The 15,554-nt window shown below is 41.5% G+C and overlaps 1 protein-coding gene across 1 annotated transcript in view; it reads left to right on the top strand.

Moving 5' to 3' along the window:
- Positions 1 to 15,554, top strand: part of CDH23 (cadherin related 23) — a 1,814,588-nt gene that overhangs the window by 726,309 nt on the left and 1,072,725 nt on the right. Inside the window, exon 8 of the mRNA XM_029608940.1 lies at positions 10,254 to 10,382. Coding sequence (XP_029464800.1) covers positions 10,254 to 10,382 — 129 coding nt within the window. The remainder of the gene's footprint in view (positions 1 to 10,253; positions 10,383 to 15,554) is intronic.

The following is a 15,554-nucleotide window of genomic DNA, read 5'->3' as shown; positions in this document are numbered from 1 at the left end:
GGCCCGCAGCTCTCTACCCCAGTTATAGGACCAGCGGTGGGCGGTCCTGGCAAGCTCCTCCCAGGGAGTTGCCTTCTACCTCCAGTATTTAAGGACTTTCTGTTCACTTGCAAAGGGCCTTGGATCTGAGCATTACAGTCGCCTGTAACCTAGCTGATCCAGGTCCTCCATGTCTTGATGGCGCCTTGTCCCGTCTCTGCCTGATGTTCCTGATGTCTTCGTGTCTCTGCCTTGACCTTTGTCCCCGTCTGGTTCCTGAGCCTTCTGTCCTGTTGGGCCCTGGAGTGGCCAACAGGAGGGATTCGTCCCACGGGCTCTTGAGCTTCTGCCAGCCGAAGGGGCTTTGGATGTGAGTATCCCAGCATCGGAGTTCCTGCTTGCCTGGACCTTTCCTTCTTGCTTCAGCCCTTGTCCTGATGTCTTCAGTGTCTTGCTTCAGCCTGTCTTGGATGTCTGCTTCAGCCCCCGTCTGACGTCTTCTGTATAAGGACTCTGTCTGCCCTCGCCTCTGTCCGGCCTGCTGCCCATTGCCGTTCCCTGCGGCAGGTCCGAAAGGGCCGGGAACAGTCGGAGGACTGTTCATTAGTCAACTTCCCCGTGTTGGCTACCATGGGCATGCAGGTCCGGCTGAGGGTCGGACTCCCTGCTTCTGTTCCTGCCTGCCTGGCTCACCATGCTTGCTCAGCTCACCTCCCACGGTGTGGCTTGGGGCTCCTCCTTGAGTCCTGCCGTGGCCCAAGGACTCCCCACCCGCCCGAGACGACCGCGCCCGCGCGTGCTCGTAACAGGTATGCTTTCATATCATTAGAATAGCTACATTTTCCAACGAAATCGCTAGACTTTATCATTTTAATTTGCAGGACCCATTCGCAAGGAGTTTCTGTCAATCAAACCCACATTTGGTCATAGGTCACTTTACTTTATTTTAAACTCCAATTTTTTGGTATTTATTTCTTTTTCTATAAAAGTCACTTGCAATAAATATTGCCATGCCTTAGCGATCTTCAACATTAATAATAAATGTCTCTCATGGGAACCTTCAAACACATCCAAACAAGTCAATAATACGGGTGCACAAAGTCACATACTCTTTTGTATATTTTCCAAATAAAATGATACTTATCTCAAAAGCAGATAATGTTATAGCCCAACATTATCTTTGTTATATCATCAACATTAATGTTGAAGATCGCTAAGGCGGGGCAATATTTATTGCAAGTGACGTTTATAGAAAAAGAAATAAATACCAAAAAATTGGAGTTTAAAATAAAGTAAAGTGACCTATGACCAAATGTGGGTTTCATTATAGATCACCATTGGATTCAATCCATCTTTTCCTAGGCCTGTTGGATCTCTCATTCCTCTTGGTTGATACTGAAAAGCTTCTTTTGGGTATATTTATTTTGTTATTGTTTTATTGTTTTTATTTATATTCTTGTTTTATTGCTATTTGTTTTTTTTTTGTATTATGGCATATGTACTGTATTATTTATTTTCATTTTTATTGTATACTGTTTTGATGTTAATTTAGAAAACTGGTTTATCAAAAATAGATTACCTTTAGCAGTTCATAATTTCTATATGTTTCAATTGCTTTTATAATATTTGAGTTTCTAATTCATATAATATGTAGATTGTTTTTATGTCTTCTTTTCTAATCATATTTTATCTACTACAACTGTTAACATCATAAATATTTCAGTTCTGCTGCCTGAATTCTGCTAATATCTTTATTATGCATAATCCATCTTTCACATCTGTAGGAAAATGCTGGTGCTGCCATAACTTTATAAAATTTAAGCTGTCTTTTTCTTCTAATTTTCTCCTTTGGGAGAGGAGGGGTAACTTTTGTAACAGCTTATATAGATTTGACAGCAAATATGTTCATAAGTTATACCAATTTTCAAAGCAAACTCAGGCATGTACATTTGCTTTAGAAATTATTCCAATAAAACCACCCACATACAATTACACTTGCTAATTTGTGCATAAACTTTTCATAAAATGTTACTGTATATTTCTGAAAATGGAAGAGTATGCACGTAAATGTAAACCCCTCCCCAGCCCCTCTCTGAGAACAACTCCACTCAATCTGTTTAAACTTGTATGCATACAGGCCTTATACACATAGGGGCCAATGCAATACAGTGCACTCAGCAAAGTACAGTGTAGTTGTGTAGGCGTGTCCACAGCCCTTTTTGCTAAAAGGGGATTAGTGCCTCCACAATGCATGCCCAACACACCGCAAAACTAATAGCGCTCATCACATCCTAATTTTAATATTGCATGGTGCCCCCAGGAGAGGTGCCTGGGGACGTGTTAGGAAAGTGGGCGCTGAACACTCAGCATCCACTTTCAGTGCATTTTTTTTTTTCATCGGCCCCATAAGTTTATCTGCACATATGTTATTTAAAAACTTTTAGCCCACACTCTCAACTGTTGCGGTGAGGAAGAAGATAAAGCACTTATTAAATCAGTTACATACAAACAGAATACAAACAATATAGCAACTATAAATACCTGGAATGACATACACATAAGATCATAAGACTTTCCATGTTAGGTCAGACCAAGGTCCATCGAACCCAGCTGCCTGATTCTAACAGTGGCCAATCCAGGTTGCAAGTACCTGACCGATTCCATAAAGTAGATCTAATTCCTGTTACTGACTCCCAGGGATAGCAGTAGTTTTCCTTAATCCACTTGACTAATAATGTTTTATGGACCTTTCTGCCAGGAACTTGTCCAAACCTCTTTTAAACCCTGCAATGACAGTTGCCCTGAAGAGCAGTACATTTTCTGAGTTAAAGGCAAGTTGGATCAGGAAGGTTTTTACTGCCTTCATAGATGCTTGCATGTTTGTTATGGAGTGTATTTATTCTGACAGTAAACAGAAAATGTGCAGAATAAATTCAATGTCCACACAAACTTCTTTGTGGTATAATTTTTTCATTTCAGACGGCAGCTCCACAGTGTGTAAATTACAGCATTTGAAGATGCAAAAGGGGTCCCCCGAAACGGACCCGTGTTTCGCCGTGAGGCTACGTCGGGAGGGACAGGCGGGAATTTTTTAGTTGTTCTAGAAAGTAAAATAAATCAAGTAAAAAAAGGAACCTTAGAATTATGGTGGACAATTAACAAGGTGGAAAATGGCAACAAATTTAAACAATTTTACAAAATTCGAGGAGATTCATTATGTCGCAATATCGACGTCAGTTAATCTAGAAATAAACTAAAGAAGCTATAGACTGGACGTGACCAACAGCAGGACTACAATAGATGTCAGTGAAACCAGTTGAAATGAAGCTCAGGGAGGGTGACAGAAAAGAAAAGAAAATATAACCCACCAAGAAGATGAAATACTTCTCAGGGTATATGTAATAAACAGACAGTGAGGGACCGGACCTAATAACCATTAGTTTTCCTAAGTTAAAAAATTAATATTGTTAACCAGGGGATGTGGAATGCCTCTTGCAGTTCAAGGAATAACGTCACCGGGATTACAACGCGGAACTCAAATTAGCAGACCTTAAACTTTTTGGCAATTCGGAGAATAGCGTGACCGGAATTACAACGCAATACTGAAATTAGCAATTGTTTTACATTTTGACGCAGAGAGGTACAGTGGTCAATCAAAATTAAGTATCTTAGGATGGACGCAATAGAAGAATTACAAAGTATGTATAAAAAAACAGCAGAGGTAACGTGCTTATCAGAGTGTGTGCGATGAGTAGAGAATGAAAAACAGAACCCGATAACAATTGGTTGTTCTTTAAATTAACTCAAACACATTAAAAATATTAAATTATGACAAGGGTTATAAAATACTGACATACCTTTGTACAATTCAGAGGATAGCGTCACTGGGAGTGCAACACAAAACTGGAATTGGCAGCCATTTAAGTTTAGAAATTGGGCGCGAAAGGGTTCAGGAGCCAATCAGGAATGAGTATCATGAGTCGGATGTATTTACTGTTATGATATAAGCTCCCCCTTTTTTCACTGATGATTTTTCTTGTTAAATCCATGCCCACTGTTCTAAGACACACATATACACATAAATACTGCACGTCATGGCTATAAGTTTAAGAAGGTCATGTATTAAATGTTGTTCAATTTTCACACATTGTTACAATATTTGCACACAACCATGTGATTTTGATACGTTAATTTTGGTTTATTTTTTAATACATTTTATTTATTTATTTAAGAGTTTTTATATACCTTCATTATTTACCATCATAACGGTTTACAATAAGGCACCTACATATATGTTTTATCATTTTCTTTAAGTTGGTTGACATTTTATATGTATTGACACACATCTGTGTCCATTTGTTTAATGTATATATGTCTGTCATGTGTAATTTTAATTAATTTTGTTCTTGTAGTAGCCCCTGAGGCAGCTCCTGCGAGAGCGAAACTCTGCCAGAGTCGGGCAAATACCAATAAAGAATCCCTTGATACACCGATCACTACGGTTTGTTCTGCTTTCCAGCATTATTGATCGGCTTCCAATTTGTTTTTTGAGTCCATTACCTAAATCACGTCACACACATGTAAATCATTAAGCAAGAAAAGAATGTGTGGCTCAAAAAATAATAAACCGGAAGCCGATCCAATGTAGCTGTGTAGCGACCAAGAAGAACGAGATCGGTATTTAGTGAAAGACCTTTATTCTTACAGAATTCGAGCCCGACTCTGGTCGAGTTTCACTCTGTAGGATAGACCTGCCTCAGGGGCTACTCTTTAGTGCCGACACAGCATTCATACGAATGTTGCAGCTCTTCATTATGTGATCTTTCGCGAATGAAAGCAAAATTCTTCATTATGTGATCTAACGCGAAGGAAAGCAAAAGTTAGCACAACTCATTTCAGGTTTAACATTTACCTGTGATGTTTCCATAAGTTTTTCACAGTTTTGCTAAGATTCCACCTGTACATCGTTATACTAGAGTGAGGAAATACCAAGTCACATACGCTGTATGCACAGACACACTTTAAAGTACATTCTATTGCTTACATATGACATAAGTGATCTCATTTGGAAATAATGAAAGAGAGAATACTTTAAATAGTAGCCCCTGAGGCAGCTCTATCCTACAGAGTGAAACCCGGCCAGAGTCAGGCTCGAATACTATAAGAATAAAGGTCTTTCACTATATACTGATCTCGTTCTTCTTGGACGCTACTCAAAAAATAATAATGAAGCATTGTTCAGAACATAAGTCCAACAAATTTATTTGGTTACAAGTAACAAGAGGAGTTTTTCAAAATACAATTCACTTAGGGGCAGATTTTTAAAAAGTACGCGCATACGTACTTTTGTTCACGCAACCGGCGCAAACAAAAATACGCTGGATTTTAAAAGATACGTGTTGTAATCCAGAAGTGGATCCTTGGGCCGACTGATGATGGAGGACGGTCGGGAGGCAGACACACGTTGCTGGAGCTGAATCTTCACCTGGAAACCCGTGACCCCCCCCAGAGGAGCTGTTGGGGTCCGGATCGCTAGGACTTAGGCGGCTTCACCCTGGAAGTCCGCGGTCCCCCCAGGAGGAGCCTGTAGGGACCCGGACCGCTGGGACTTAGGAGATAAGGCGCTGTGGAAGAAGACCAGGAGCGGAGTAGAAGCTGGATGGGCCACCAGAGACAGCGAAGACAGACGGACCGAGGTCTGGGCAGGCAGCAGAATACGGAGCGATGAGACAAGTCGGAGTCAGTTCAGGTAAGCAGGCAGGCAGACTGGCTGGCAGGCAGGCAAACTGGCAGGCAGGCAGGTAGACTGGCAGGCAGGCAGACTGAGCAGGAACAGCAACTTTCTAGGTGACCGCGTTGCAAGGCAAGGGAACCTAGCAGATGCCGGGTTTACAACCCCCCCAGCATCTGAGGTCACAGAAGGGGTCTGATGTCACAGAAGGAGGCGTGTCCAGCTGACATCACAACAATACGCGCGTATGTCTGTCATGTGTAATTTTAATTAATATTGTTCTTGTAGTAGCCCCTGAAGCAGCTCCTGCGAGAGCAAAACTCAGCCAGAGTCGGGCAAATACCAATAAAGAATCCCTAGATACACCGATCACTACCATTTGTTCTGCTTTCCAGCATTATTGATTGGCTTCCGATTTGTTTTTTGGGTCCATTACCTAAATCACGTCACACTCATGTAAGTCAATAAGCAAGAAAAGAATGTGTGGCTCAAAAAATAGTAAACCGGAAGCCGATCCAATGTAGCTGTGTAACAACCAAGAAGAACGAGATCGGTATTTAGTGAAAGACCTTTATTCTTACAGGGGCGGATTTTAAAACCCCTGCGCGCTGGCGCACCTATTTTGCACACAAGTCCCGGGGCTTCCTGTTGGTGGCGTGACGGGGGCGTGGCGGGCTGACGTAGCGTTTAGGGGGCACGGTGTTTCGGGGGTGGCGACGTGGGCGTGGTTTCAGCTCGGGGGCGTTCCGGGGGCGTGGTCGCAGCCTCCGGAACAGCCCCCGGGACCGGACCACGGAGCGGGGCAGCCGGCCGATGTGCGCAAAGTTAAGGGGGGGTTTAGATAGGGCTGGGGGGGGGTGGGTTAGGTAGGGGAAGGGAGGGGAAGGTGAGGGGAGGGTGAAGGAAAGTTCCCTCCGAGGCCGCTCCGAAATCGGAGCGGCCTCGGAGGGAACACCCCCTTGCACGCGCCGACCCCGGATTTTATAAGATACGCGCGGCTACGCGCGTATCTTATAAAATCCAGTGTACTTTTGTTCGCGCCTGGTGCGCGAACAAAAGTACGCGTTCGCGCAAGTATTTAAAATCTACCCCACAGTATTCGAGCCCGACTCTGGTCGAGTTTCACTCTGTAGGATAGACCTGCCTCAGGAGCTACTGTTTAGTGCCAGCATAGCATTCATATGAACGTCACAGCTCTTCATTATGTGATCTTTCACGAATGAAAGCAAAATTCTTCATTATGTGATGTAACGCGAAGGAAAGCAAAAGTTAGCACAACTCATTTCAGGTTTAACATTTACCCTTGATGTTTCCATAAGTTAATCACAGTTTTGCTAAGATTCCACCTGTACATCATTATACTAGAGTGAGGAAATACCAAGTCACATACGCTGCATGCACAGACACACTTTAAAGTACATTCTATTGCTTACATATGGCAGGCGTAACTTGCACGCGTCGCCAGCTCCCTGCCCCGGCACAGGCCGCTGTGCCGGAGCACTTGGCCCTGCCCTTGGACCGCCATCACACATCTGGCCCCTCTCACGGACTGCCACCATGCCCCCGAACGCAGCCCCGCCCCTGACACGCCCCCAAGCAAAGCCCCGGGGGCGTGTCAGGGGCGGAGTATCCTGGCCTTCCCCAGTTCCCTCCTCCCTACCGTAACTCCCCTTCCCCTCTCCTCCACAGCCCCTAAGCCCTACCTTTTTCCTTGTTTTTTTTTGTCTCCGAACTTACTTCAGGGCCCAACCTGAAGTAAGTTGCGTGCTCTGGCAGCTGGCCGGCATGCGAGGCTCTGGGACAGCAATCAATGCCGCTCTTCTGGCCTGCCCCTCCCCACCCAGAACACACCCCGGGCCCGCCCCTTGCAGGAAGGCTGGTACGTATGTATATTCCGACCTTTACATACTTGGCCAGGCTTTTTTGAAAATAGGCTCGGCGCGCGCAAACCCGGCCATTCGTGTAAAGGCCGGATTTTACGTGCGGGGGGATTTAAAATCCAGCCATTAGTGTCTTGGTTGCTTCTGCTGCTGCTGATGTATGCCTATAGGTTTCATTAAACTTAGATAGAAAACCCTAATGTTAAAGTCCAAAATAGCATGCATTGCTTCCCCCATTGACTTTAATGGAAACAAATGAAACAATGTAACAAAATACATGAATCAGCTTGGGAACCAAAACAAATGAAACAAAAAATGGCAGCCATAGCAAAATAATGAACAGAACCAAACTAATTTTCTCTGTACATTAAATTATGCTTATTTATCCAGTTGTGACAAATTCTTGATTATCAACATTGGAAATCTTTAAAAAGAGAGGTTTGATGGAGAAAAGGCAGAATGGTGTTAAATCCCTATTGAAACTGACAAAAAGTGGAATTGTGCTGAATTCTGGGATCAAACTAAAGAGCATATCCTTTCCAAGAAACTAACATTAGTAAATTCATGGTATCATCATGCATCATTATTGACAGAAGATGCAAGATATCTGATAATTTCTGAGTAATTCAGGTCATATTTGATCACTGTATATGAAAACTGAATGCAATTACATAGAAGTCAATAAGTGGGTTGTATTAAACTAAATGATAATGGTTGAGAATGTCAAACAATGATCACATTGGAATTTTCCTGTGTTTCAGAAAAATGATCTCCAATGGTGACATGCAGACCATTAAAAATCTGTACTTTTCCAGAGGCATATCTGGAGGCACCCACAGATAATGTCATTGCTTTATTTGATGCTACTTACATACTCCCATAGATACATACTTACATACTTATATACTCTCATAGAGATATACCGTACCAATTGCTATTTGCTTAATGTTCAGTAGGAAGTATAGAGGTTTCCAGATTGCTGTAGGTTATCATGGACAGGTGAAGTCAAAATAACATAGTATAAGACAGCAAATAAAGATCTAATTGGTTTGTCCAGTCAATGCCATTGAAAAATTTTTTTTTTATCTGACCCCTCAACCCTTTATCCATCACATGCTGTTCCTTCTCCAGTTCTGTCAGAAATACTCTGGATCTTTCCTCAGACAGATCAGTCATATTCAGGGTTAAACACTCTCAAAGGGGTTTTCCAGGACATACCAATTAAAAAATAAGCCAAAGGGCTATGTCAGCCTTGCTTATGACCCTATGTTCTGCTTTAGAAGTCATAAGAATATAAGAAGTGCCCTGCTAGGTTAGACCAAGGTCCATCGAGTCTAGCATTCTGACTCCCACAGTGACCAGTAGGGGTCACAAGTACCCATCAGATCCCCAATAGTTGATCTATTTCTTGTATCTCACTCCCAGGGATAAGCACTTGTTTTCCCCAAGTCTGCCTGGCTAATAACTGTTTATGGACTTTTCCTTCAGGAAACGAAGTGCATCAAGGTTAGGGTTAGCTCAGCTTATCCTTGATTAGTACCTGCTAAGGACCTATGGCAGCGGTGGCCAACTCCAGTCCTCAAAAGTCACAGTCTGGTCTGTTTTTTCAAGCTATCCACAATGAATACGCATGAGATAGTTTTACGTGCACTGCCTCCATTGTATGCAAATAGATCTCATGTGTATTCATTCTGGATGCCCTGAAAAACAGAACTGTTTGTACCTCTTGAGGACTCGAGTTGCCTCCCCCTCCCGACCTATGGCCTATGACACTACTTGTAGTCCTCAGGGATAGTATGTTCTAAGATTTCATTAAAGTGCATATTACTCTGATCTTGTTACTGGCCTCTCCTACAGAACAGTTTCCCACTGGGAAACTGTGAGCATGGGAATAGGGAGAACTAATTTTTTTTGTCAAGAGCTTGTAGGGCAGTGAGATTGCCTAAAAGATAAATGGACTAAATTACTGTGATGTGATGTCTTCAAGACTGTCCTTCAATAGCCTAGAAATTGTCTGTGCTTTTTACAGTAGAATATATTACTAAATTCCAGATTATTTTGAGGAAACTAGAGTATTGAGCCCTGGTGTTGGAACCAATCCCCCATGTACAACATTATTCTTATAGGACAATCAGTTTTGACTTGCAGCATTTCAACTTAAGACACAGTTTTCAGGAATTAAATGTGTCAGGACTTCCTGTATAGTAGTTATCATTACAAAAAAATGTGCGGCATACAATATACTGGACAATAACAGTATAACAACCAAACAATTATTTATTTTACATTTGCACACTGAAAAATGTGCAATCAATGTGTGGTATACAGTGTTGTAAATGAGACAGGGCCGCTAGTGTCTTGGTTGCTTCTGCTGCTGCTGATGTGTGCCTATAGGGCCCCTGTCTCATTTACAACACTGTATACCACACATTGATTGTCTTGCACATTTTTCAGTGTGCAAATGTAAAATAAATAATTGTTTGGTTGTTATACTGTTATTGTCCAGTATATTGTATGCCGCACATTTTTTGTTGTGATTTCCTCTATATGTGTGTGCTGTTTACTCCGCTCCCTCTTTGTGCTAGCAGTTGTCATTACCAGGCAAAAATGTGAAAAAATTTAAAATAATAATGAGGTGAATTTTTGTTTGTGTTTTATCCTAGGATCAAGATAAAGCGAAGCCTCTGTCTACTTTGGCCAACTTGGCTATCACTATCTCAGATGTACAAGACATGGACCCAATCTTTATTAACCTTCCATACAGTACCAATATCTATGAGAACTCCTCACCGGTAAGCGCTGCCAACTTTGTCCTCCAGTTGCATTCATATTTTAAAAGTTACCTTTGCTTCAGGCAAAAATATCTTTGTGGGTGTTACCATTGGAAATATCCATAAACACACAATTTGACATATGGTGAGTTATGTGGTTTTGCTGTATTTTTCTTTATCCCATTATTATAATGAGCATTTTCATAGAAACAGGATCTGTGTCTTTTACCTTCATGTTAAAATCTTGTGGTGCTGGTAAGCAGCATTCTTCTGGCAGTGGAATAAATATTCCAGTGATGCTGCTATACTGCAGATCTCTTAACCTTTTCTTTTGAAGGCTAACAGTACATCACTGTGTGAGTTTTCTAACGCAATGTTGTCTGCTGGTTTTATGAGTGGTGATTGTTAACACTGTGACATGTTTTGACATAGTTTGTCTCATCACATTTTTTCTTAACTCTCTTTTCACTTTCTCTTCTGTCTTTTTCTCCTTCTGTTGCTTCTCTCTCTCTCTCTTGTTCATCTTTCTCCCTCTTGTTCATCTTTCTCCTTCTTGTCTTGTGAAAGGAGGAGGGAGGAGGTGGAAAAGGATAGTGAGAAGAGAGGGTAGAAGGGTTCATGAGTGTACATGTATATGTGTATATGAGAGGGAGAGGAGGAAGTGTGTATTCCCCTCATGTCCTTTCCACTATTCCACTACAATCTCAGGGTGACTGGAAATCAAAAGTTCACAGGTACGGAGAGGGAGAATATTTTTTATCCTTATTAGTTTTAATTATTGGGTGTTTGATATATCTGCTGTTGTGAAATATTTAATTAATTTTTGGGAAATGTTTAACTTTTTTTTATCCTTATTCTTCTTAATTTTTATATGTTCTATTCTTCATCTGTTTAGAAATATTTTTATTAGTATATCATGATTGATTTTACATTTCTTGATTTTGTTTTATGAGGAATGATGATAGTTCTGTTTTGCATTATTGCACTGCATATGGCCTTTTTATTTTATTTGGTGAGGATCTGTCTGTGTTCTGCCTATGCCTATGTCTGTGTTCTGCATTTCTGACTGAGGCGAAGTAGCCTGCTAGCCGGGAAAATAACTTGGACTTCTTGGGTTTGAAGGTCTTGCTGATTTTGTTAGAGGCTGGGATCCGGGATTAAAGGGGCTCCCCGGATGCTAAAAATGATGGTGTTTAAACCTGCTGGATACTGAAATGCCCTCAGCAAGTACTGGGGGTTTAGTTGTGTTGAGGAGCTCCAAGGGGGACCTTACCCCCCTCCTCCCAGTCAATAGCTTGTAAATTGGCCCCAGCACACAAATGTTTGCCCACCCCTGATCCATGGGAAAAGCTACAAAAAGGATAGGGATTAAGAAACATGTGGATACAATCATATTGTTCCTGGTGACATCAAGCATTGCTGTCAGAATAATACTCTGATAGCACCACTAGTAATTCACTCTTTCAGCATTGCTATCAAAACAACACTTCAGATCGGGGTTAGGTAGGAAGGCTGAAGGGGGGGGGGGGGGGCAAGAGGCTGCTAGATTTGAAGAAGGCATGGAAAGGTGGTTGGGCTGTCTCCTCAGGCTGAGAGCCCCTAAACTTTATAACTCTTTAGGGCTTGGAGGGAAGGCAGCATCAAGCCCAATGCCCTATAACAGTTTTTCCGGGGTTGGGGGATAAGATCAGTAGGCCTCCTCAGCTGTTTTTTTCTCTTCAGTTGCCACTTAACCATCTGTATCATTTGAATACAGACAATCAAGGTAAAATTATCAGGCTACACACTCTGAGATGCATCTAGACCTAGAATCAGTTATTTGGCTATCTTTAAATATTGGACTTAATTGGATATGATATTCAGCTAAATCAGCTCTGCCCTGGAAAGGCTCTGAAATACTTCAGAGTTATTCAGATAAATCTTATCTGGATAAGTGGCTAATATATTCATATCTTAGGGGTTTATCTAGATAATGCAAAAGTTATCTGGATAAAACCCTTTGAACGTTGACCTCACAATGTTGTCTTTCTTTCTTCTTTTTCTTCCAACTCAGAACCAGTACTGTGATTCTGATGCCATGAGATTTCATTCCCAACTACCAGGGGATTTTTTTTTTACCTATTTGAATTGCCCCACCCTCCCACTGTTCCTAGTCTGATCATCACTGTGACAGTCCTGAGACCGGGAGAAAGTGTCTGTTTGAATGGAACGAGGTTATCCGCTTGCCCTAATGGACAAAATTTAATATAGGTTGAAATTTTGTGAAGTGGATTAGGGCAATTTATCATCATCCAAAGGCTGCAGTTGTGGTTAATGGCCATAAATATGAATTTGTTTGAACACGGTGGCCCTCTTTCAACTGCAAGAATAGTCTAAAGTAAACCAGTAAGAGATGTTGAGATGAATCATAAAGAAGGCAATTTTATAACTGGGTGGGTAGGAGTAAGTCCGTACGTAACTTCTAGAAGCAGACTTCATCTCATATTTTCAAAGCAAGCTTATCCATTGTCCCGGGGTAGTCACCTGAGGGAGAGCTTAGCCTTCTCTGTAGACATCTCAGACTTCTACAGGTAGCTCCGCTCTGCAGTACTGCCCAACAACAATGCTCTTGGGGCCGGGCAGAGAAGAAGAATCAGTGAGTAGTCCAGTCCAGTGAGGCTTTACAGGTAGCAGCAGTCCTCCCGTGGTACCGTCCCAGGAGAAAAGGGGTCACCCAAAACAACAGTAACACAAAAGGCTTATTTATATTTAGTATATTGTTCTTTCAATAAGTCCCTGAAGGAATATGGTTTTTTCTTGTCTACAAAAGTCACAACCCTGAGCAAATGTTCCCTAGTCCACAGATCAGAAACTCTGTTTGCAGGCTTGAGCTTGCTCTCACTCTTTTTTTTTTTTTTTTTTTTTTACCAAAAACAAATCTATCACAAGCAAACTTAAATTCAAGTGCACAGGAGTCATAGGAAGGAAAAAAGTCTCTGCGCCAAAACACCTTTAGAAGGCTTCTTGGGCAGTAGCACAACTCACCCCTACTCCCCACCATTGTGCTTTCAGGCAACAGCCTTCCCTGTCCTCAAACAACACAAAGCCCAGAGAAAAAAATAACAGTCAGAGTACCATACCCTTAGTCCTTTTCCATCTCTGTCTGGGTTTCTGTTTCTGGGCAATCTAATCTACCTCCATGTCCTCCCGCTCTTCCATGTGACTGGTTGTCAATTTAATCTCCTCAACATCCCCCATGTTCTCCTTCCTCCCTACTCAGGGGCTCACCTGTGTATATCCAATCCTCCAAGGTCATGCCTCCCAGTGGGAACTAGCCCTCTCTCCTTCTTCCCATTGATCTTTCTCAGACTCTAAGAGCCTAGGGAATGTAGTTTCCCAACTGTCTCTCTGGGGCCTTTGTTATCTGGGTTTGCTTCTGGCTCTCCCTGGAGTTACAAGAAAAGTAAAAAGAACCCAAACAATTACAGTCCTATAAGCAATAATAGCAAAACAACAAAAGGACACTGTGTTTTTATAGGACTGTAATTGTTTGGGTTCTTTTTACTTTTCTTGTTATATCATACGAGCCATGGCAGGGACAGACACTTTGAAAACCTTGGGCTTCTCTGAAGCCGAAATACAAACTCTGCTACTTAAACCGTCCATATTTATCACCACCACAGGTCAATCAGATTTGGATCTCTGGACCACATATAATAAATTATGTCGCCGTTCAAAACGCACTTCACTTCATGCTGACACTCTTCTTGAATATTGCCGACAACAGAGGATTCCACGAGGCTTACGAGTCTTAAAAGAGCCACACCTATATAAAGAGGATTCAGAATTTTTAGAAAATTGGAATGCTATTCTCAACAAGTGTAGTTTGGATCTGATGATCCTTATTGTTAAAACTGCACAGACTAAAGACATTGAGATACAAGTAGAAATCCAGTCTCTTCAAGAACGATTGACTGCATCTTTGGAACTCAATGCATATACTGAGAAACTGAAAACCCCGAATGAATCCATTGACAAATTCAAAGAGGATTTGAAAAAAATGAAATTTGACAAATTCCAACGGGATGAACGGGATTACACTCAGGGTTACATATATCCATGGATGAGTGATAAGGCAAAGACTAAACCTAATAAAGTTACTTTTGATTCCGGAAGTGATGACTCGTCAGGGATGAATTGATCACATCTTCAAGTTCTATGTCTAAGAAGAATGCTCCGGCTGATAATCATTTTTAAGGCTGGGGCCACGGCTATCGACGCCTCCCACAGTCGAGAGGGGACAATGGATGGACGAATCCAATTATTCCAGACAAACTCGGTCACAAACACAGCGGAATCTTTGATTTTGAATCTTTCTTCATTTTCGTTATCTACACAGACAAATTCTTGAAAAAGGACTTACGTTTATACCATCACCAAAAGCAGATCTATTTCAGCTCGAAGTAGCTTTATTTAAGTTTATCCCAAAACGGTACATAAAACAATTTTTTGCAGAATCACCTAGTGTACTAGACCTGTCTATTTTGAAAAACAAATCTACATGACTACCACCAGGCCCTGCAGACCCTGTGATTTTTACTTTTTATCAAACTACTCTACGGGACCTACGGAATTCGTTTACTTCTCATCGGTCATTTTCCAATTTGACTAAGTCAGAGACACAAGCTTTGAGAGAACTTCAACAGAACAATAATCTTATTATCAAGCCTGCTGACAAAGGCGGTAAGATAGTATTAATGAATAGGACTCAATATGTTGCTGAAATACGTCAACTCCAAGATCAGTGATTTTACCAAGCACTTCAAACTGATCCCACTGAGAATATCTCCAGGATTATTGAACACACAGTAAAAGAAGTTATTGACAAAGGTTTTCTTACTAGTCACGAGATTTCTTTTCTGCTTAAAAAATATCCTGTTCCAGTTTTTTATCATTTGCCAAAAATTCATAAAAATATTTCTAATCCTCCAGGCCAATTGTCTCCAGTAGAGGATCACTTTTGGAGCCACTAAGTTCATTGATTCTTTTTTAGCCCCATATGTCCGTAGACAAAAATCTTATATTATGGATTCTCAGGAAATGATACAGTTTTTAGATGGATTTCATGAAGACACCTCACAAATTCTACTGGTGACTCTTGATATAGAAGCACTCTACACCAGCATTCCACAGGATGAGATGTTACGAATTGCT

Source organism: Rhinatrema bivittatum, chromosome 7, assembly GCF_901001135.1.
Source record: "Rhinatrema bivittatum chromosome 7, aRhiBiv1.1, whole genome shotgun sequence".
NCBI lineage: Eukaryota > Metazoa > Chordata > Amphibia > Gymnophiona > Rhinatrematidae > Rhinatrema > Rhinatrema bivittatum.
This window is presented reverse-complemented; position numbering and strand designations above follow the sequence as displayed.